The sequence below is a fragment of the Brienomyrus brachyistius genome, chromosome 7 (genome assembly GCF_023856365.1).
Source record: "Brienomyrus brachyistius isolate T26 chromosome 7, BBRACH_0.4, whole genome shotgun sequence".
NCBI lineage: Eukaryota > Metazoa > Chordata > Actinopteri > Osteoglossiformes > Mormyridae > Brienomyrus > Brienomyrus brachyistius.
Genome location: NC_064539.1, coordinates 2,613,254 through 2,634,596, shown reverse-complemented (window position 1 = coordinate 2,634,596; position 21,343 = coordinate 2,613,254). Strand labels below are relative to the sequence as shown.

Here is a 21,343-nt window from a genome sequence, read left to right as displayed (position 1 = left end):
CAGGTGTTAACACCCTCCCAAAGGTCAAGAAAAGAACCACAGTTTAGCAAGACGCAAAGGAAGGCCAAAATACATCAAAACAGCAGGTTCAGGACATATTTTGAAAGTTGTTTTTTCCACACATCAACCGAATAGCACACTGAAGGAAAGGTCATAAACACTTCAGCCAATAACACACAACTTCCTACATTGGAGTCATGAAAAGCACATTGTTCCATTTTTCAAATGCAAACTCCATATAAAAAACAACACTCTGAAACACTCCACAATTATCAAACTAGCCATGTTCCTTTGGTGGGGAGTGGGAGAGAGGGGTCATTGTGAGTCTGTAAGGCCAAGATTCCTGCAAAAGAACCAGCAGCTGAACAAATTATGCAGCAGCGATGTAAAAAATAGACTTGAAAGAAGTGGGGGGCCACTGAGAATAAAAAGTTTCAGAATCAACGTCTCATGTGGGAACAAACAAAAACATACTCAAATATTCTTCAGAGGACTAATTCACTCATACACAAGTACTAGTCTCATACAATACGACTTCAACTGACCTAAAACCTGAGACAGAACATTCAACTGACCTAGAACCTGAGACAGTGCATCATACCGCACATACCTTTCAAACTAGGAGGATTAAAAACTTTAGTATTAGATTTCAATTGCATATTTGTTTACAAGCACTCATTTTTATTCAGGGAGATACGATACAGATGCATGTGTATTTGTTATTTGTTGAAAAAGAACAGGCTTTGTTTAACAATTATAAGTATTCAATGTGCACTCAGCAACTATGTAACTCTCACTAACTTGATTCTGGCAAAGAAGGACAATACGCTGTTATCAGAAGTACTGGGTGCAGGGCACCTATACACACGATAGAGTTTCAGTTCCTCTTTATGGTTTTCAGAAGATCCCACTGCACGCGGTAACGTGCAGTTTTAATTACAGCAGGGAGCGTCAACAGGATTGCTAATAAATTGGCTTTCGGCTGTTACGTAAACATCCATAATTCCATCGGACAATTTGGGAGATGAAGGAGCACGTAAGTGGGAGTTTAGCACAACAAGGATTCGCTGTGTGCGACTAAACCGCTCCGTGGGGGGACAGCAATCCGAATACCACCCTGGAGCGACCTCTGGGGGGAGGAATTTCCTTATTCTTAATTAACCCTAAGATCTCCTGCAGAGATCGACTCTGAAAGTGCCCGATTCCAAAGTGGAAACGAGGTTTTTGGGAAGCGGTGAAGTATTGGCATTAAAAACTATAACAAACACACAAGCAAATTCACTAACAGCCCAGCATGTGCAAGACACCTAAATTTAACGAAGGGGAGGGTGCACCGGTCAGAATGACCAAAAAGCGGAAGGTGGATTTTAATTCACACTACTGGTCGCTGGGAGTGCGTCCGAAAAATCCGCCTGTCAGGTCGGACGTGTGCGAACCTGCCAAAGAAAACATGAAAACCCAGTGTTTTTATCCCAGTCTCCAGCCGAAAGAGCACGGGCGAAAACATGCTGATCTTACGGATGCGCTGCTGAAACACACGCCAATCACATGAAATATATTATTCATGAAATTCATTATTAATGCACTTTGTTAATAAGCACACTGTACAGAACAACCCCATGTACACTTATATATACTTAAATATCTGGCAAAACCATCGTAAATATATGCGATTTGCAACTTCTGAGATTAAGGACATGTGTTTTTTGTTGTATAATAATTTATTTAAAAACGGGAACTGTAACCAACGGAAACAATACACTACACTAAGCAAAGCGCTACAACGGTTACCACAACTGAAGGCTACATTATTTTAATACAAATGCTAAATAACCTGCCGCAGAGCCACAACTTCCAGATGTACGAGCCCCATACATTTAACCTTTATTTTAAGCTGACTCCAGCTGTCATTTATTTCCACCAGTCTTAAAGACATTTAGTTTTCCTTGGCTTAGAGGCCTGTCTATAAAAATACTCATATCCAATAGGCTAATAATGACAATTTATAAATTATCAAGACTAGACTACCTTTAAAATTAAATTAATTTAAACCGCCAATTCTTTTAAAAACAAAGTAGTTTCGACGTGCTAATAACCGTGCATCTTTTCGTTACAGACGACCTGCGTTACGTTTCATAAAAATGCAAAGATGCGTATTTGAGAGGATCGTCACGCAAACGGATCCCAGCAAATCCATCTATTATTAAACATTTAATCATCTGCAGGCCACTTTATGATGGGAGTTTAATCTGGATTCGTGCTGAGGAGCAGCTTGATACCGGTACCGACAGCTCCGGTGACGGTGGACACTGTAACCCCACCCACTTACTAAAGTAAAAAAGAAAAATTAAATAAATAAATAACATGCATGCCAGAAGCTCAAAAAAGACCTTTCATACTCGCCTAAGTAACTTTATATATTTGTAAAAGAAGTTTACATGGTGATTATACGTCAATTGTCACATGCATTATTATTATTATTATTAACTGACCACTAATGCACTGGCCGATTTGCAGTTTATATGTAGCCTACATATAATACATCCTGAAAACACATTTAATATTTATATTGTCAGTCACGAGGAGAGGTGTCCGGTATCCCTGTATTAATCATGCATATTTTATACATGTCACCCCCTGGGGTCTTTCCCTTCACTTATCCAGTGTTCGGCGTTCACAGACCCCGCCGGCCAGCAGGGCACTGACACCCGAGGCTTGCCGAGCTGCATGCGGCTCATCACCGACGCCGCGAGCCCGCAGCACCGACATCTTTACCGGGCCCGGCTGCGCTGCCGCCCTCCTCCCCCCTCTTTCTTTTACCTCTCGCCGGTGGGTTAACAGCGTGTCTTTACAACTTTAGCGTAGCAGTCAAAATGAACCCTCTCGCCCCGCTAGCGGTTAGCTGAACCGGAGGCCGGGAAGCCACTGAAGGCTGCGTAAAAGTCGCGGAACAAAGGAGCCCAGCCGGCCGGATGGACTCCGGGGGGCTGCCCGCACTTACCGTGGGGGAAGATCGGCCAGCTGATTCGGGTTTCAGGGAGTCATCTGGTCCGAGGTTCTGAGTACCGAGCCGAGCGTTAGCCCAATGTCGGGTGGATGTTGCAGTTTCAGTAAAAAAAAAATAAAAAAAAAACACGAAAAAGGTGTGATAAAGTCCTTGGCCGGACTGCCGCGGATCACCCGCAATCGCCCAATGCTCCAGTCCTCGATCGGCGCCCCCACGCCGCCCTTTCTCTCCTCTTTCGTCGCTTCTCCGCGCTTCCTGGTGCCTTGTTTGTATCAAGCCGACGTCCCTCTCTCTCTCTCCCCCTTTTCCTCTCCACTCGACGGGTTCCCGAGGCTGACGGAGCCCAGTTTCGGGAGGGGTTTCCGCTCCGGGATGGCGGAGCTCCGGAGGGTGACGTGCACCGAGGCGCTGCGCAGGCGGCCGGCTAGCAAGCGAGCTCACAAGGTGGGCGGCCGCAGCTCGAGAGCCAACACCGACAGCCCGGACAAGACAAACGGGCTATGCCTGAAAAACGGACATCCAAGCCGTTAATGCTGCCGGTGTTTTCCTGTGCATAAGGCTATTACAAAGTACATGCGAGCCGCTTTTCCAGATCGTGCGTTTTCCTAGGACAGGCTCTTTGTTCCAGCTCTGGCTTCCTTCCAGATTTTCCTCCATGGAACAGCTCTGCTCACTTCCTTAGGACCATCCCACTGCCACGATCTTTTAAAATGAAATTTACAGCATGCAAACGGCATCTGCTCCCACACGTGCTTTAAAGAAAAATAACTTGCTTTCTTAAGATAAACCCCATTCTAAAACTTTCATTATTAAATCTCTTAATATGTAACATGTTCAACGTGTGACTTAATGGGCAGATCCACAAACAAGGCACAAGGATGCCTTAACGTATATAATTTTAATAGTGTTATTGTAGTATATGTTGTTTTTAAATTTGCGTTTAAGTAGTATATTTAAAGTTTTTGGAAGTTACTGTAAGTAGCATATTCGTTCCTTATCCACGCTATTTGAAAACTGAATTTAAATATCTCTTTCATATTCACATGTAACATTTTAAGGTAGGATAACTAAATATGCATTTCCATTGAACAACGTATCTTTATATTAATATACGTTTCATTAAAAATATATATATTTCGATTAAGTTACACCACAAAAGGCAGATGGTATGATAACATAGACATATCCACATCACCAGACTGATGGAAACTGGGATCAATGTATCATTGTGAAAAAGATCTATATAGGCCTAGATTTGTACTCCACACATCATGTGACCGAAGCCTATATTTAACAGTGCAACACTTGTTATTAACACTCCAGCGTTGTTTTTGTACATGATAGGAGGCAGGACACACTGAGCCAATGGCAACATTATTATGTGAAGACACAATGGCTTTTATACACAACAATGGAGCTGCAAAGTGACAGTGATACCCGTCGTGTGGCTGTAACACATGTGTCACCAGTCAAGTTCCTTTTTCAGTCACTTATCACTAATTAAGAGCTGAGACCACGGACTGATCTCAGTTGGCACAATATAGAATATACTCAGAAGGCGCCTGAAGCGTACATGCCAGAATTGTCAGGTATTTTATGGTAAAAGTTGACGGCTAGCATGCTTAGCAACACAGGGTGAAAGTCTTAAGAGAGTCTATGAATCAGATACTAAACCTAATATATTCAGCTGTATGTTAAATCAGTGTAAATCAGCAACTGGCTATTCAACTAAATTCTAATAAAACACTAAAGATCTAAGGACAACAGGGAAAGATGGGTTTTAACTCTTGCTATATTGTGCCAAGAAAAAGAGATTGAAGAATAATCAAATGCAGCTGGAGCCCTTCGGAGTCTCTTCAGTGCTTGTCCCTGGATACAGCTCTTCATGACTTTACAGTTATGCAGTCTTCAAGGATGGAGTAGGGGGAGTGAAATATGTTGCAAGTATGAATGATTTGCTGCAGCACAGTTACTGAAGGTGTTAACAGTCATGGCAGGCACCCGACTCCCTGTCAGTACCGACAGACTCAGGCTCAGCATGAGAGGTGTTTGTTATCCAACAAAAATATACCCGTTTAACATCCACGAGCAGTGCATAGTCTTGTCTCCAGTTGTCTTTAAGGAATGTTCTGCTCTCCCAGTGTCAGTGTGGAGTTCAACTTCCCGACACAGGGTCCCAAACAAGTGTGACCTGACCAGGTCAGCTCGCTGTCCTGTCACTGTCCTATACTTGCTCCCATCTTCTGACACTGGTTCTCTCACATAGGAACCCAGCTGCCTGTCACAGTTGTACCAGCTGTAAACGTAACCTTAAATTCACAAAACACATGGTGGTGCAGTGGTTAGCACTGTTGCCTCACACCTCTAGAACCAGGTTTTGAGTCTCTGTCATGGCTCCTTGTGTGGAATTTGCATGTTTTCCTCATGTTGTTGTGTGGGTTTTCTGTTTTCCCGCCACTATCCAAAAACATGCTGAGATTGACTGAAGTTACTAAAATTGCTTGTAGGTGTGTGTGAGTGTGTCCTGTGATGGCCTGGCGCCCCACCCTGGGTTGTTTCCTTCTTTATGCCCATTGCCCCTGGGATAGGCTCCGCACCACTCTGCTACCTGAATAGGGTAAGCAGTTACAGAAGATGGATGGATGGATGGATGAACCCTACCCCAGCTAAGCAGCAGAAAATAAATGGATGGATTTTAAATGGCAGAATTTCAACAGGTGAATCATGATTGGGGAACATTTTTGGGATCTATTTCATTTATTATATACTGTGTTTGTTTACAAGTCCACAGTTTTAATTATTTATGCAGTTATTTGCTGTAAACTGCACTAGTTGGATCTCCAGCTTCTTAATTCACCATTGCAAAGTGTGTCTAGATATTAGGCAGAGCATTAGAAAACTATAATGAGACACATATTTTCGAAGACCTATAGGTTGGACTGGCAATCTGGTATACCATGCAATCGCCTGGTAGGCCTATGGCTATGTGGGTCTGCAAAATTAACGGAAGGGACCCCAGTCACAGTATAATAATAATTCCGGACCTCATTGTGGCAGATAGATAAGGGAGTTTTTTGCATCAGAAGGTTAATCTGTGTGTCAGTTTTGTTTCTAACCCAAGAAACATGTGTTGTTTAAATACAAGAGGTTTTGGTTCTTTTTTGTTGAACCTGAGATTGATACTATGAATAATCAGGTAAGTAATCGCTGACATAGGGGACGTTACCCTGCTGATGGCATGTTCGACAGCTCCAGATCATTCTTCCTGGTTTCATACGTGTTTCACATGGGTGTATTAGTCCTTGTTTTCTGGTTTTCATGTCAAATTATCTGAACTTTAAAATTTTCAAATGAACTTTAAAATGTAGTTTGCAAGTGTTTAGGTTGCTCTTTATGGGATGGAGGAGATGGAAATCTTGTTCCAGAAAATACTATAAAGTTTCAGTGGTGCTTAGATCTGGTTACTAGGGCTGCCATGGAAGGTGTTTAACTTGACCTGATATTCATGAAACCACTTTGCAGTGTGCATGGAAGCAGTGGGAACAGTGTTTGCAGTGTGCATGGAAGCAGTGGGAACAGTGTTTGCACCATAGGACACACCTGGTCTTGTAAAATGGACTTGTGTTTCTTGGCCGTCATGCCACCATGCAGAGCAGCCATCAGACCTAATGACTCTCACTGGATGGGCGCCCACACCAATAGACACTGTCTGTGGGTCCAAACCCATCTGTATGTAGGAAAAAGAGTCAGGATGACTCAACTGACATTTTTCCAAAACTCAGAGGTCCTGGGTTTGTGCTTTGTACACCAAATGGCAGCCCAGCTATAAATCCCAGATTTGTGAAACTTGCAGTGTTTGGTATTTTGTTGAGACTGAGTCCAGAGGTGCAGACTTAATGCTGTGGTCATCTTCGAGTCTGTACATTTGTGGCATAGCACATGGTTTTATCTAAAGTGACATACAATTGAAAAAGCAGGGTCAGCTAAACCCTGCAACAATCAGGGGGTAAGAGCCTTGTTGAAATCATTCTGCCAGCCAATTGGACTTCAACTAGCAAACCCTCCACTCACAGGTACAGCATGCTAACCTGCTGAGGCACAAACCACACATACAATTATGCATACTACTAACTGAAATTCAGTCTTACCACATCATTGTAGCTGTCTTTAAAGTTTCGGCTATTTTGTCTTAACTTCTACCTACAATGCTCTTCAACAGAGTAACTCTTGCCCACAGGGTGGCGCTATATGAAAACTTTTTTCTAGCATCGCTAATAATCGGAAATACAATACTAAATAACGCCCATTGAATGATTTCGTAATCGCATTGATATAATGTTACAATTTTCTGACTGATCCAAGAATTCATGTAGTTTCTTCTTCTCATGTTTTTTTTCTTACTGCATAAATGTACAAATAAAAAACGACCAAAATAATTAGTGATTAGAACTGACTAATTGAGTAGTAAAACTATGATTTTTTTTGTAGTCCTCATGTAAGACTTTATATTGCTCGGCATTCTAGATCGCACCCCAGTCTCAGGTGTTATTGACAGGGAATCAGATTGTTCTACCCCCCGATGCGCTGTCGGACAGATGGCGCTGCTGGTCCATCAATTTGCCCAGCGTGTTATATATGACGTTTTGTGGGCTGAGCTGAAATTCACGGACCACTTAAGCTTTAGTCATGTGGATGGATGGTATCACACAAGCCCAAGGAGGGACTGGGGAAGGAGCGCCCATCAGCAGTAATGAGCTGAGCCCACGCTACAGTCAGTGAGCTGCGGCAAAGTGATCGCAGAAACTTAATTTTTTTCCTGCCGTCGGTACATCATTTGCTTAAACTCCTTAAGCGTCACACTTATGGTTTTGATGACGGGAACTCCTTGTCCCACGCGCCAGGTGTACTCGCTTTTTTCTTCCTGAACTGGTCGCTCGATTTTTTTTACGCGTTGAACCAAATGCAATAGGACACAAAATGGACCTTGGATACAGTTTGGTACTTCTATTCACGTACTTTATGATAGGGAAGTGCCGATCGGACGTGGGGATGAACATAACGGTGGCGGTGATGCTCCCGGATAATTATGATAAGTATCCCTGGGCATTGCCAAGGGTCTTCCCGGCTATACGCATGGCACACGAGGAGGTCCAGAAGGAGCGCCTCTTGAAGGGCTACTCCATCAACCTCCTGAACATCAGCACGGAGGTGCAGGGCAGCGGCTGCTCCGAGACCAGGGCTCTCATCATCGCCGTGGACACCCTGTACAGCAAGCCAGATGCCTTCTTCGGACCTGGGTGCGTGTACTCAGTGGCCTCGGTGGGAAGGTTTGCGACCCACTGGAAACTACCTTTGATAACGGCCGGGGCACCAGCTTATGGTTTCGATGCCAAGACGGAGTACAAAACCATCGTGAGGACGGGGCCCTCCACCAGCAAACTCGGGGAGTTTGCTTTTTACCTACACTCGCATTTCAACTGGACCAGCCGGGCGGTTTTGATCTACCTGGACCTAAAGACCGACGATAGGCCGTATTACTTTCTCTCCGAAGGCATTTACACTTTCCTGCGGCAAGAAAACATCACCATGGAGGCGCTTCCCTATTCTGCCACCGAGATCGGCGATTACAAGGAGATTATAGCCAACATTAAAGAGTCTGGACGGAGTAAGTTTGCCGCGCGTATATGATTTGCATGCCCGGATTCATGCATTGCATGTCAGGGAGGCCAACGTGCCACCTTTACTTTTAATAAAGTTTGTGGAGACAGATTATTAGAGAGCAGTGGAATCGAACAGATTTAAATTCCCTTTTGTATAACAAAAAACCCATGATAAGAGTTTTTATGCATTCTTTATTCTCCCCATAAAGAAATAATTGACATTTTTACCTGTGCACTGACATATAACTGGTACATTTAAAAGGATGTGTGATCACGTGCCGCCAGCTTCGTGGTTATTGATTCCTGCCATCTGCTTGTATTCAGTTATTTATGATGCAAAATGTGTGCTTGTTCCTGAACATTTTGACAACGGTAATGCAAGATCTTTGAGTTTTTGTATTCTGATAAAAAGCAGACATTGTGAAGAGTAAAATAATATGGAAAGATAATATTAAATGTTATTTTGTAATGAAACTGAATGGCATTTATCAGACCTATTATTATTCATTCCTATTATTATAATAAAATTATATGATTTAATCTATGGAGATTATAGTCATATAAACTTTGTTGGACAATGTTATACTTACAATTATCTATCTATCTATCTATCTATCTATCTATCTATCTATCTATCTATCTATCTATCTATCTATTGTTGTTTGTCTTGCATTTGTGCTTTTTATCTGGTAAACGGATTATGCAGTTGCACATGTTGTGCAAAATACCAGCAAATAAATGATAAATTCTAAAGACTGGGTTATAGCACACATGTGTAAAGAAAGCTGTCAGTAAGTATGTGTTTGGGTGGCTTGCTTTTCGGGGGAAATAAGTGAGTGACCTTTAGATTTCTCTAAGCATAGCAATAGCCCAGTGGAACACAAGATGCAGGAAATTTATATTTTAAACACAAGATGAATATTATTCTCTGACATCTTGAAAGAAGGTGGCTGAAGGTAGATAGTTAGATTATTAATCCTGAACGAATTTACAGTAGCATAACACACACATTGAGACAGTAAAAAAGACATTTAGACATAGACTGAGTAATACTTCTGAAAATAAACTGTACAGTATATTAGTAAAGCAGGCAAGAGCCTCTGCACCCTGCTGGATACCGACAGGCAGTTGTCAGGACAGCAGTTGTGTCTGGATGATTCAGGTGCCTGAGGCGGGATACAAAATGAGCAGGCAGGTTATGCAGACGGCCATATCGGCACGTTAGAGTCGCCTCAGTGTATCGCTGTCATACAGAAACCTGGGCACTGTTCATCAGCGGGTGGCTAAAGATAGAGCACCGAAAATAGTGTGGAGTATTTTATTTAAAAATGGTTCAATAGTGAACACATCAAGCAGGGGCTCATTTTAAAATTTATTTTAGTGTTGATTTTAGTTTAATAGTGTAGTTTGTACTTTTGATAGTTCTTGGGACAATGAGACAGCTGTTTTTTGAATAAAGTAATTGCAAAGAAGATCAATAATATTTATTGATATGTTTTTATTGTTACCTAGTATTTGGGTTTTATTGTTAATAATCAGGGTTGGTTTTTGAAAATCTTACACAGCTAATGGGCCTAACTACTACGGTCTTTTCGATGAAGCTGTTATATGCGTGTGCTGAATGGGGAGTTGTTTCTGTTCAGCCTGATTTAGTGTTTATACTGTGATGTCATGTGACTGTAAAAGTTAGGACTGTCAGACACAGACGCTCGCTGTCCGAGGTGCGGACCAGCTTCAGGAAGTACGGATTGCAGCCTAGCAGAGTGTGGAATTTGGCACTTCCAGAGCAAGCTGACATAAGGCCGGCAGACTGTCCTTAATTTGCTTAAGGAAAGATGCCACCGGGGCCAAAGCCCTTCACTGTATTTCCAAACTGGCCTCCCTACAGACTTTCCCAAACCGCAGTTGTACCCTCTGTACTGCAGTAGAATAACATACAGAATGCCACTGTGTTACTATTATTACTGTGGGGGGCTGTCAAGTCAACATTGCCTGCTGGTGACCATATAAACAGTGCTCTTCCGGAACTTTCTGTCTTTTGTCTGGGTCTTCAGGCTTCTCAGTGGCGTGCTCACTATTGTGATCGTTTTATCACTTTAGCAGATTTTTGTTAATTTCCAGCTTTCAGTCAGCATTTCAGCCCCATGTGCTAGAGCCATGGTCCTGTCAGGATGCATGATGCTGAAATCCATTAGTGGTCATTTGTAGCTTGAGCGCTGTATGACATTTCATGATTCACTGTTTCTGTGTTCTGTCGTTATCTTTGTTAAGGATGTTCCACAACACACTCCTGTAAAGCGCATTGGGGCAACTTTGTTGTGAAAAGCGCTATATAAAAATAAATTGAATTGAATTGAATGATTGGAGAGCGCTCTCCAGACCTCTGGTCGCCCTGCTCTCACTCGAGACAGACTAATTAATATGCGCTGTTAGGGGAAATGTTTTATTTTTCCCATTTCACATGCTTCTTAAAGAATCGCTCTTCGACTCCTTCAGAACGTTTCAAATGGCTGCGGCTGATGGGCACAAGTGGGCCAATCAGGGCACACTGTTCATTTCCTCATTTGTTGCTGATATTTTGGCCTTCTGGACTTCCCCGCTTTTTCTTGGTTTACTCATACCAAAGCCTTTTTGTTCTTGTTTAAACTGCTGACCTGCTGGCATGTTGATCTCTGAACGAGGTGTTAAACCTTTCAAGCCGCTGCCATCCAATCAGGGTGAGCGACAGAATGACCCTCGCAGGACCCTTCTCTGCAGCTTTGGAAATGCTTCATTTTTAGCACGGTCAGCTCTAGCAGTGGACTTACTTGCTTTTTAAACAAAATGACTAACTAAGGCAAGTATTCTTGATCTTCACCTCTTGGTCCTCTAAAACATGGCAGAACAAAGAAAAGTTCAATATTTTAAACACTAAACCATGATTAAATTATGTGCCGTAGAGATGTAGTTTAACAGCAAACCAATATTTAAATATTTATTGTAATATTTTAATGTCAAGTATTTGTATTGTGACAGACGTAGCAATAAGGCTGGAACCATTAAGCAGAGCAGAAAATGAAGTGCCTCCGCTCCTCTCAAAGCAGCTCTAGCACCTTGACAAAGTCATTAAACTTAAACATGCTGCATATGTCTGTATTATTGCCTCAGAACCAGGTAACGCAGGCAAAATTACCCCTGCAGGATCACTTTAGCAAACCTAAAATGCACATGTTTGCGTCTCCGCCACCAAACACGTACTTTTGCAAGTGGTGCATTTCTTTAGGTTCTCAGACAGAAGATACAAAACCAGGCAAACATGAATAAATCATGTGTCAAAGCACAGAAGTTCCACAAAGCTCTTTGCATCTTCTAGGCTGTTTACAGCACTGCTTCTTTACCTGAAATTTGCTTGCATTCATAATGTTTTAGTGGGGGAGGGGGGACAGAGAAAACGTTCCTGAAACTTTTCTGAAGGGTGTTGAAAAAAATAAGGGTGTTATTTTTTAAAATCTTCATAAATGTGTTTTTAAAGAAATACTGCCAAAAAAGTCGACCTAAACCGGTTACCGTAACTGGTGCTACAGTACATTACTGTTCCCTAAATTGCTCTTCATTAATTTACCCTCGTTACTTTAGCGGTAAATTGGCTGCTTGTTAACAGAGGACCGTGGCATGTTGGTTTAACGCTGAGGCTTGGTAGATCGCCATGCCTGTAAAGCCCCGGGACAGACTGCATTCATTGTTGGTGTTCAGATTATACTGCAGTAACATCAAGTAGTTAAAAATAGTTTTCAAGCATGTCTCAAGGTCAGGGGAACAGCTAAAGTATTTAGTATGTGTGCTGGTACTAAACTCTACCTTATTCAGAGAAGTGTTGAGTGGTTCAACCTCATTGGCAGTGGAGATGTGTGTGACTCAGGAAAAACAGCCAATTTTTGTCTTATGCACATTCTCGATCTTCAGGAGTGGGCAGGAGAGGAGCTTTATTAAAGTACTCGCTTAATAATTGTGTTGTACCATTATAACCAAATGTCAAAGTGCAAATAGATTCTTTTTTTTGTTTTTTTTTTCCTCTTGGGAATACTTTAATTGGTGCTTGGGTATGCATTGTTACACTATTTAGTACTACTGTTCCACACCTCCAGGGTTGGGGGTTTGAGTTCCCTCTCCAGTCGGTATGTGGAGTATATATGGTCTCCCTCTGCTGTATTGGTTTCCTCCAGGTACTCTGGTCTCCTGCTGCAGCCCAGTGACCTGAACTTAGGCTAATTGGTGTCTCTAAATCAGCCATAGTGTAGGCGGGTGATTTATTCCAGCCTGTCCAGTGCCATCTGGGATGGACTCCAGACCCCCTCATGATCCTAAGTGGTTAGAAGATGGATGGATGTTTTGAATGAAACATATGCGTGCCTTTAAAAGCGTAGCTCCCCATAAAACCATGTTCCTGCTGAGGTCAGAAAAAGCCCCATTTGCCTCTGACACATTAGAGAGTGAGGTACCTCCACTGTTCCTCCCAGCCTTTTTACACTGCTCGTGTGGCTGTTAGCTTTTAATAGTGAGTTGCCGCTTGATCTTTTTTGTCAGAATGTGAACGACAGCATCTTCTCCCCTTTGCCCTTCCTTGCTTTCCTAATTAATTCCCTCTTTCTATTTAGGCAATACATATGGGGTGTGATGATGATAGATGGTTATGGGTTTATTTAATTTGAGCTAATCCATTTTTGTAGTACACAAAAAAGTCTGTAATGTTATATTCGCACATCCATGTTTAATTTATTACTCTAGATGATTTTGGGGTGTAAATGGGAGGTGTTCTGGCATTAATACTGCACCCTTACAGTAATACCAAGTGGAACTATGATGCATTTTCCGGAACATTTGTGTACTAGGACTGGTTATTGTCATGAGACATACTCCTGGATCAATTCTACACTTTGAATTCATCTATTTAAGAAAGAGTCATTCAGTGGCTGTCAACAGATTAACTGGTTAAATATTAAAAACAAATAACTGGTTGTGCATTACAGTCTGTTGATTGCCTTGCATTGTTTGTGGTTGTTACATAAATGTTTTTTTTTCTAAGCAAATTACAGTACATTTGGGTAACCTTGGTATTTAAAAATTCATTGTTAGTATGTTTTGCATGCACATGCATGTATTCTGAGAAATCTACTATACCAGGCAAAAGTTTGGACACACCTTCCCATAGATATTTTACCTCTACTATTCATTACAATTTAGAATCAAGACATCTATAAACTCTATAAAATAGCATACATGGAATTATACTCTGACCAAAAAAGCATTAAATAAAAAAAAATATTTCTTTGGGGGGCAACAGCTCTGTGAGTTGGGTTTCGGGAGGTTGCTGGTTCAAATCCCATGGTCGTCAGAGTGATGACACCATTGTGCCCTTGAGTAAGGCCCTTAACCCCAAATACTCCAGGGACTGGCTGACCCTAATTTCTCCTCTACACGTGTTTCATGAGGTGGCCTCCTGGGATGCTTTTCCAGCTGTGCTGAAGTAGGTCTGAAATATTTTCTAAGCACTTATTGGCTGCTTATTCTTCACTCTATAATCAAACTCCTCCTAAACATCTCTGCTGGGTCAGGTGGCCAGGTCATATAGTGCAATACTGTCTCTCTCCTTGGTGTGTCCAAAGTTTTGACTGGTACTGTACTTTGACCCTCGAAAATATGTTTGTTACTTTCAGGTTGTAAGGAGCAGCCATACACTAATTTTTTAAAACGAATTTTAAAGATGAAATATAATTGCATAGCATCCCTTTCTCAGCGATGTGTTTTGATGTGTTTGGGAAATAGCACTAAGAAGAGAAATGTTTCAAGCCATCAAATGAAGTGATTATAAAGAAAAAATAATGAATTGGTGCTTGTGTGTGTGTAAGGACGTTCTGGGATAGCTCACAGCTATAATGAGGTATGGGAATGGGAAGAGCCTTTAATTCTGCATTCCTAAAATTTCTAATATTTGGCGTCATTTATAAGTCACCATAAGTGCAGGTTTTGATTAATTTCGGCCCACCTGCAATAACCGGACGATCTAATGTTATTTTGCTGAAACATGGATTAGATCTTTCAGGCCCATTGTAGTGGTGGGATTCCGCATTCCCCACCTTTTTCAGAATTCACTGTGTTGAATATGAAGCCATTTGCTCTGGTCACATCTTCAGGTCTCAGTGAAGAATGAGTTTTTTCAGCTTATTACACTTGAACACAACTTTTGCTAATATCAGAAAATCTAAACAAACACACACAGCAAGTCCTGAATAACATGCAGGGAGACTGTACCCCCCTCTTGCTCTGGATTTTCCTTCCCCTTCCCCTTCCTAGGCCTCCTTATCCAGTTTGTATAAATTCCTTATGGTCACAGTCTTGTGTGCCAATGCCTCTTAATGCTGCTAATGAGATATCAAAAATTGTGTAGCTCTTTGCAGGTATAGAATAATATACCCAGCAGTTTGTTTTCCTCCAAAATGTATAAATGCATTCAACACTGGTAATAAAAGAGCTAATATTGGCCAATATGCAGCAGCATGAATTCTCAGCCAGTTGATTAATGCATCCCCAAAACTGGCTTTTCCTAAGAGGTTTCCTCCTGATTTCCAGTATTTCGTAAAAAGCAATGAAACATGCAGAATGTGTTTGTTTTTTGGGGGTCTGGAAGCTTAAAACGTTTTTAAAACTTGAAGTATTTTTGCAAATAAAGGAATAAAAAGACTGGGTCTGGGAGATACAGTTTTAAAGGTTATGTACGTGTTTTGCTCCCTCCAAGTAAAACAGAATTTTTGTTGAATTTTTTTATACTAAGCTTTTGACATTGAGCGAGGTGTGCCAATGTTTTCACAGAGGGGTGAGAGGAATGCTGGAGTGTTTGCCCTCTGCTGTTTAAGTAAAATAGTGTCTTTTGAAATATTTAACAAAATATCTATTACAAACAATTAATTTATAACCCGGATCTCAACCAACATTGAACCGTTATATTATTAAATGTAATTGTACAATATTGAGAGATGAAACAATACTATCGTTGTAGGTGCCAAATTCATACTTTTGTCTAGATAATAACGTGCAGCGCTTTAGACATCCCGCTATATTGCATTTATTACTGTTTTAACACTTAACTAGAGTAAATACCTTTAGTAGCCATTTACAGCTTCTAATTGGGTAGTGATTTTTATGCGCCTAAACTGCAGCAACGTAAGTCCAGTGCCAGGGTAAACAAAGACATTTAAGCGTAATGCTCCATGAAATGTTTTCAGTATTTCTAACTAGATGGTCTTACTTGATATTTTTCTGGTATATTGCTATAAAGAGTACGCTGCCATCGCATCTCAGAGAAAAAAGTGGCACTGAACATTGTTACGCGAAAGTTGAGCCAAACCGCAGTGTTCTCTTAACGACTTTTTGGCGCAAAAAGGGGTAAAAATCCTTTGATACTTTAGTTGCCATTAAGCCATATACATTTTTTAATTTAGTGTTTTTCCTTTCTTTGTCTTGGACCATGTCCAGGAGACAGCGAGGCTCCTTGCCGTGACTCAACATTGTGATGGAACTGATGAGAGTTTTGCGTCCAATTGGCAGCGCGTGTCGGCCCTAGTCTTGAGCGGCGCGTTAGCCGCTTTGCGGCCATTGTGAACGCGCTTACGTACTGAAATTATTCCTGCGCGCACACGGGCGTTGGCGGGCCATCAGTTTTATGCGCGCTCTACGAAGCAAGAGCGTGTACGGGCACGCGCGCGTCGGCAAACAGACTTGTACTTGGCTTTATTCGCGTACTACGAAGCACGAGTGTGTCCGCACTCGCGCGCGCTGGCGACCTACCCTCGTACTCAGCTGTTTGGCTCTTCAGGGGGCCTGTTTTTCATTTTTAAAAAATATATTCTGACTTAATTCTTGGCAAAATTTATTCTGGCTTGGTTTTTAAAGACATTTACCCCTTCTGAGAACTTGTAATCAAAACGGTTTGTGTTAGACATCAGTACCTGTACTTAGGCTTTGATTTTACTGATGATATATATATATATATATATATATATATATATATATATACAAGGGCAACCCAATGAAATACTTAGCGGTTGAATGAAATATCACTAAATACAAATACATGTATAGACAGTTTAAGTTTAGCAAGCAAGAATTATTCAGCTTTAAGACCGTGTATTATTATTTTTCATGCCTTATTTAACTTAAAATATATTGTGTTTTTTCCAATAGTTGTTTATGTCTGTGTACCCCTGGATATCTTCCACCATATACTGAAGGCGTTTCAGAGTGAGGGATTAAACCCGGAAGACTACGCCATCTTCTATCTGGATATGTTCGGGGAGAGTCTGCGAAATGGAGCATACAAACCTTGGCTGAACGCAGAGATTAACTGGAGTGACCCGATCAAGCTGTTTCAGGTAGAGTACAGAAAAGGCAGATGGCCGATTAAATGTATAATTCACCCAGTGACAGAAGAGCTGTTTTTACATAAAATAAAAGGGGACACGCTACATTTATATATCGTTTAAAAAAACGAGGCAGCTCGCACAATAATTCTGCATGACTTCATCGTTGGGCCCCTGAGCGAGGCCCTTAAACCCCAGTTGCTCCAGGGACTGTCTGATCCTGCTTTTACAAGAAACATACGTCGCTTTGGATAAAAGATTATGCTTGATAAATGTAAATGCTTGAATAAAGAAAGGAGATTATTAGTATTTAATTCTGAAACTAGTGGAGATATGCATTATGGTGAAATTTAGTCTTTAAATGGGTTATTAAAAATAAAACAGCCTCTTAATGATTCCAGTCATTGAACTGCAAGGTCAAATGTTTGAGTGTTTATCTCCTGATTAAAATTAAAATGAAAGCATCCTTCTGTCTAAAAGCTATGTAATAGCATTCTAATAGCAATATTGACATTTAATTACTTGTTACTTTAAGAATACTGTAATCAGGTTTAAAACTTATCATGTTCTTAATTTATGCTGGCATTTTTTTATATCCTTTTTCAGGCTAGTTTATCTTATTGCAGAGGTTCATAATGAATTCCACCCTGTTTACGTATTTGGGTAGGTTAGTGATTTACAGAAAACCAGCTGGCTCACTTATGACTTTCATTATTTATAGCATGTTGGGTCTATTAATGTAACCAGAGAACACCCAGGCAATCTCACAATCTAGGCGATTACTTCTTAGAACATCAACAAAGTCCCTTGTAGCCAAATCCTGCATACATAATTTGCGTGTTGTTATAGTAGATATGCTATAAACTCTTGCTGTATTTTTATGGAAATCTTACTGTGGCTCAATGCTATCTGTGTCTTTCCCAGTCTGTGTTTGTGATAACGTACAGAGAACCAGACAACCTGGAGTACGCAGCCTTCCAAAGTGAATTGCACACCAGGGCTAAGCGGGATTACGCTGTCAAACTCGAACCGTCGCTGGTGAGTCGTCTACATTCGAGCCGCCGAAGCTCAGCCTCTAAGTCAAATAAGTGACGAGACGCCCAGTGCTGCAGATGAGACACCGTCCTAAGGTTCAGAAGAGTGTTTTTACGGAAATTTATGGGTAGGAACCAGAATTCTTCTCCCAGTGCCCCATGATTAATGTGTCTGTCGACCGCTGCACACTGAATTTGGTGTAAGGTTACACTGTTTCTTCTGGGTTTGGGCCACATTCTTTCTGGGGTCACTCCAAGGTCAACTGTACTTTTCCAGTGATTTTCAGTGTCCATCACTTAATGAAATTTTACAGGTGCCGGGTTTGTGGCTAATCGCTGGTTTAACGTCAGAAAGATAGCTGTTGGAGCTTTGTGTAACACAAACACGTACCATTCATTTTCCCTTTATAATCCAAGCGTGTACCTCTTATACACTGCAGCCACCTATTTGACTCATGTTGGGTTCGGCTTGTTTCCTTTCATATGCCAGGTGGACTTCATAGCCGGCTGTTTCTATGATGGATTTAAGCTGTACGCCATAGCCCTGAACGAAACTTTGGCCGAGGGAGGCTTACCAAGCGATGGAGTTACAATCACACAGAAGATGCAGAGCCGGAAAATCTGGGGTGAGTATGGAAGAGGAGCGTGGACAAGTCTACCCACCCCCCCCCCCATGAATCACAACTGGGATCGTAACTAGTGGGGTTATTGGGCAAGAATCACACTAATAAATGAATCCCCTCACTGATTTTCCAGTAACATTGCAATTATAACAAAGTACAAATTTCTAAATTTAGCTGAGTTGTCAAGTGTCAGTGTCAATAAAGATTATCTTATCTTAAAAAAAAGATCAGCAGTAGTATGTAGGTGGCACCTAGCTAACCAGCCTGTAGAGCAGTGCTTAGCTGCAGTTAATCAGCTGCAGCCTGGTCCTGTTGCAGTGTCTCCATGCTCTCTGTTTTGTTTCCCTGAAATTAATGAGAGGTGCTATTCCACACAGTTAAATTACAACTTTTAACTGTCTCGAACGGGAACTTTTGTAACTCCTGGCAACTTTCGTGTGTTGCTTTCCTACATCAGGAACTGTGACTTATGCTAAATAAGCATATCAACTTAACACATAACTCCATAACCAAATAAACTACACCAGCAGCTCAAAACAATGCAGGATGAACAAGTTGTTTTGTGAGTTATTTCATAGTTGTTAGGGATTGATCACATGGTCTGAAAATATGGGACAAATTGCGTCCTTTATTTGTTCAAAATGAGACACAGCATTTTTATTTATACTTTATGTATACGGCCGGCAACATGTTTAGAATTCATTATTAAATCTTGCTATCTTAATGACCTTTTGTTTTCCACAGAATAAATAACAATGTAACGTTTTATGTCAAATTGTGGATAACTAACTTTCCAGTGCAGAAATAAGCAAACATAAGCAAAATTAGATATTCATTAATGCATTCATGTAATTGAGATAGAAAATTAATTCCATCTAATAAAAGGACGATAGGCTCCGGACCCCCCCGTGACCCAGTAGGATAAGCGGTTTGGAAAATGGATGGATGGATGGATAATAAAAGGACTAGGAATTACAACTGGGTTGAGTCCTTGCAGTGGGAACAGTTCCTGGTTCCCGAAAAAAGTTCCTGCAGTGGAAAAGGGCCTTAAAGTTTTGGAAGTTTCAAGGTGTTTGATTTTGAAAGTTTGACTTAAAAATTTCTATAGAGAAATCTGCAATGAGCCTAGCTGTAGTATCTTTTAATTTCCTTTGAATATTAGACAGGCAAATTTACTTCAAATATAATCAATGTGTGAGATTTAGATAATAACTTGATCCCCAAGTGATGCTGAGTGCAGTTCAAGAATTTGTTGTGACTCTTTTGTGTTTTAGGCGTTACGGGACTAGTAAGTACAGACAAGAACAATGACCGGGACACTGACTTTACAATCTGGGCCATGACAAACCTCAAAACAGGACAGTACGGGGTAAGCAGTGGCTCGCTTTGTAGACTGATCTTGTTACATGTATGACTGTGCATGTTTGACTGATGTTGAATTGTTTGACAGTTTATCTATTCGACCCCATAATTATTATTTAATAATCATGATGTTGTGTGGCTTAGCAGGTTAAGAACCTGTGCTCTTGTCCAAAAGGTCATGGCTTCAAATCCCATGTCCGTTAGGGTAATCATCTTGCCATTGGGCTCCTGAGCTACGCCCTTAACATCCAGGGACTAGCTGACCCTGCTCTCTGACTCCTGGCGTTCCTATACACAAAAACATCTGTCTTTTCCCCCTGGGATTAATAGAGTTTTTTTATAAATAAGTAAATTTAAAAAACTGAGAAACGGCAGCAGCTTATAAACCCAGGGAAGGAAGCCGAGGTAGCAGGTTTTCACCCTTAGTTGCATCCATAATTTAGACTTTGCAAATAATGGTCACAATGCTTTGGATACATCAGGGAACATACATCAATGTACAAAAGGATTTAGCTGTGTGACATGCAGTGGTCCATCATCAGTTTCAAGGATCAATTATTGACAGCAGTCAATGGGTGACCTTCATCTCAGAGTAAACATACAATAAAAGCCCCTTTGGTATTTTCCCAACCAATCTGAAGAATATTAGGAGTGTGTCACAGATTACTAACATCACATTCCATTGATAACCACCTTCCTGGATCAATTTCGTAACTAGATTGAATGAAAAAGCTGATTCAGGAAACAAGTGATGCGTTCTGTACTAATATATGGTCCTGAAATATCTGCGCTATCTTTGCTAGCCTGCCGCAGAGAAACCTGCTGTGCGCTACTACTGAATCTTCATTACACGTCTGTGGTTGAACACAGTGCAAATCCTGAACTCTCCTATAACGGAAAACAGCGATTTCATACCCATCGGAGAGCTCTCCAAAAGAGCACTGATACCCCCATGTTTTCTTCCTGTCGTCAGTCCCCCAGAGTCATACACGCATTTTTGGAAAGCACTGTAGTTTCTCCAGACCCGGGTCTTGATACTTGCAGCGTGGGGGCGAATGGTGAATAATTACAAGCTGGCTTTACGCAAGCACACCCGGTCAGGCCAGATGGAGCCCAATGCAGGGCCAGGTCGTGCCTGACACCCGGACACCGAGGCTGCTTGTTTGCCTGCCACTCAGAAAACTGCAATGTCCCACTTTCCTTGGCTTTCTCATCACCTTAGAGCTCCTATGTTTGTTGGCAGGCAACTTAATCAGAGCCCTGG

General features: G+C 41.4%; 2 protein-coding genes across 5 annotated transcripts in view; one reads left to right on the top strand and one right to left on the bottom strand.

Annotated features, from left to right (window-relative positions):
* Window positions 1–3,703, bottom strand: part of fer (fer (fps/fes related) tyrosine kinase) — a 41,897-nt gene extending 38,194 nt beyond the window's left edge. For all 3 annotated transcript variants that reach the window (XM_049019834.1, XM_049019835.1, XM_049019836.1), the window contains exon 1: window positions 3,002–3,703. The gene's annotated coding sequence lies outside the window, so the exon portion shown is untranslated. The remainder of the gene's footprint in view (window positions 1–3,001) is intronic.
* Window positions 3,704–7,698: 3,995 nt separating this feature from the next.
* The window catches only part of npr2 (natriuretic peptide receptor 2), a 45,398-nt gene continuing 31,753 nt past the window's right edge, over window positions 7,699–21,343 (top strand). For both annotated transcript variants that reach the window (XM_049019832.1, XM_049019831.1), the window contains exons 1-5: window positions 7,699–8,672; window positions 16,885–17,072; window positions 17,985–18,098; window positions 18,585–18,720; window positions 19,992–20,086. In XM_049019832.1, the coding sequence (XP_048875789.1) occupies window positions 7,985–8,672; window positions 16,885–17,072; window positions 17,985–18,098; window positions 18,585–18,720; window positions 19,992–20,086 (1,221 nt within the window). In that variant the 5' untranslated portion in view covers window positions 7,699–7,984. The remainder of the gene's footprint in view (window positions 8,673–16,884; window positions 17,073–17,984; window positions 18,099–18,584; window positions 18,721–19,991; window positions 20,087–21,343) is intronic.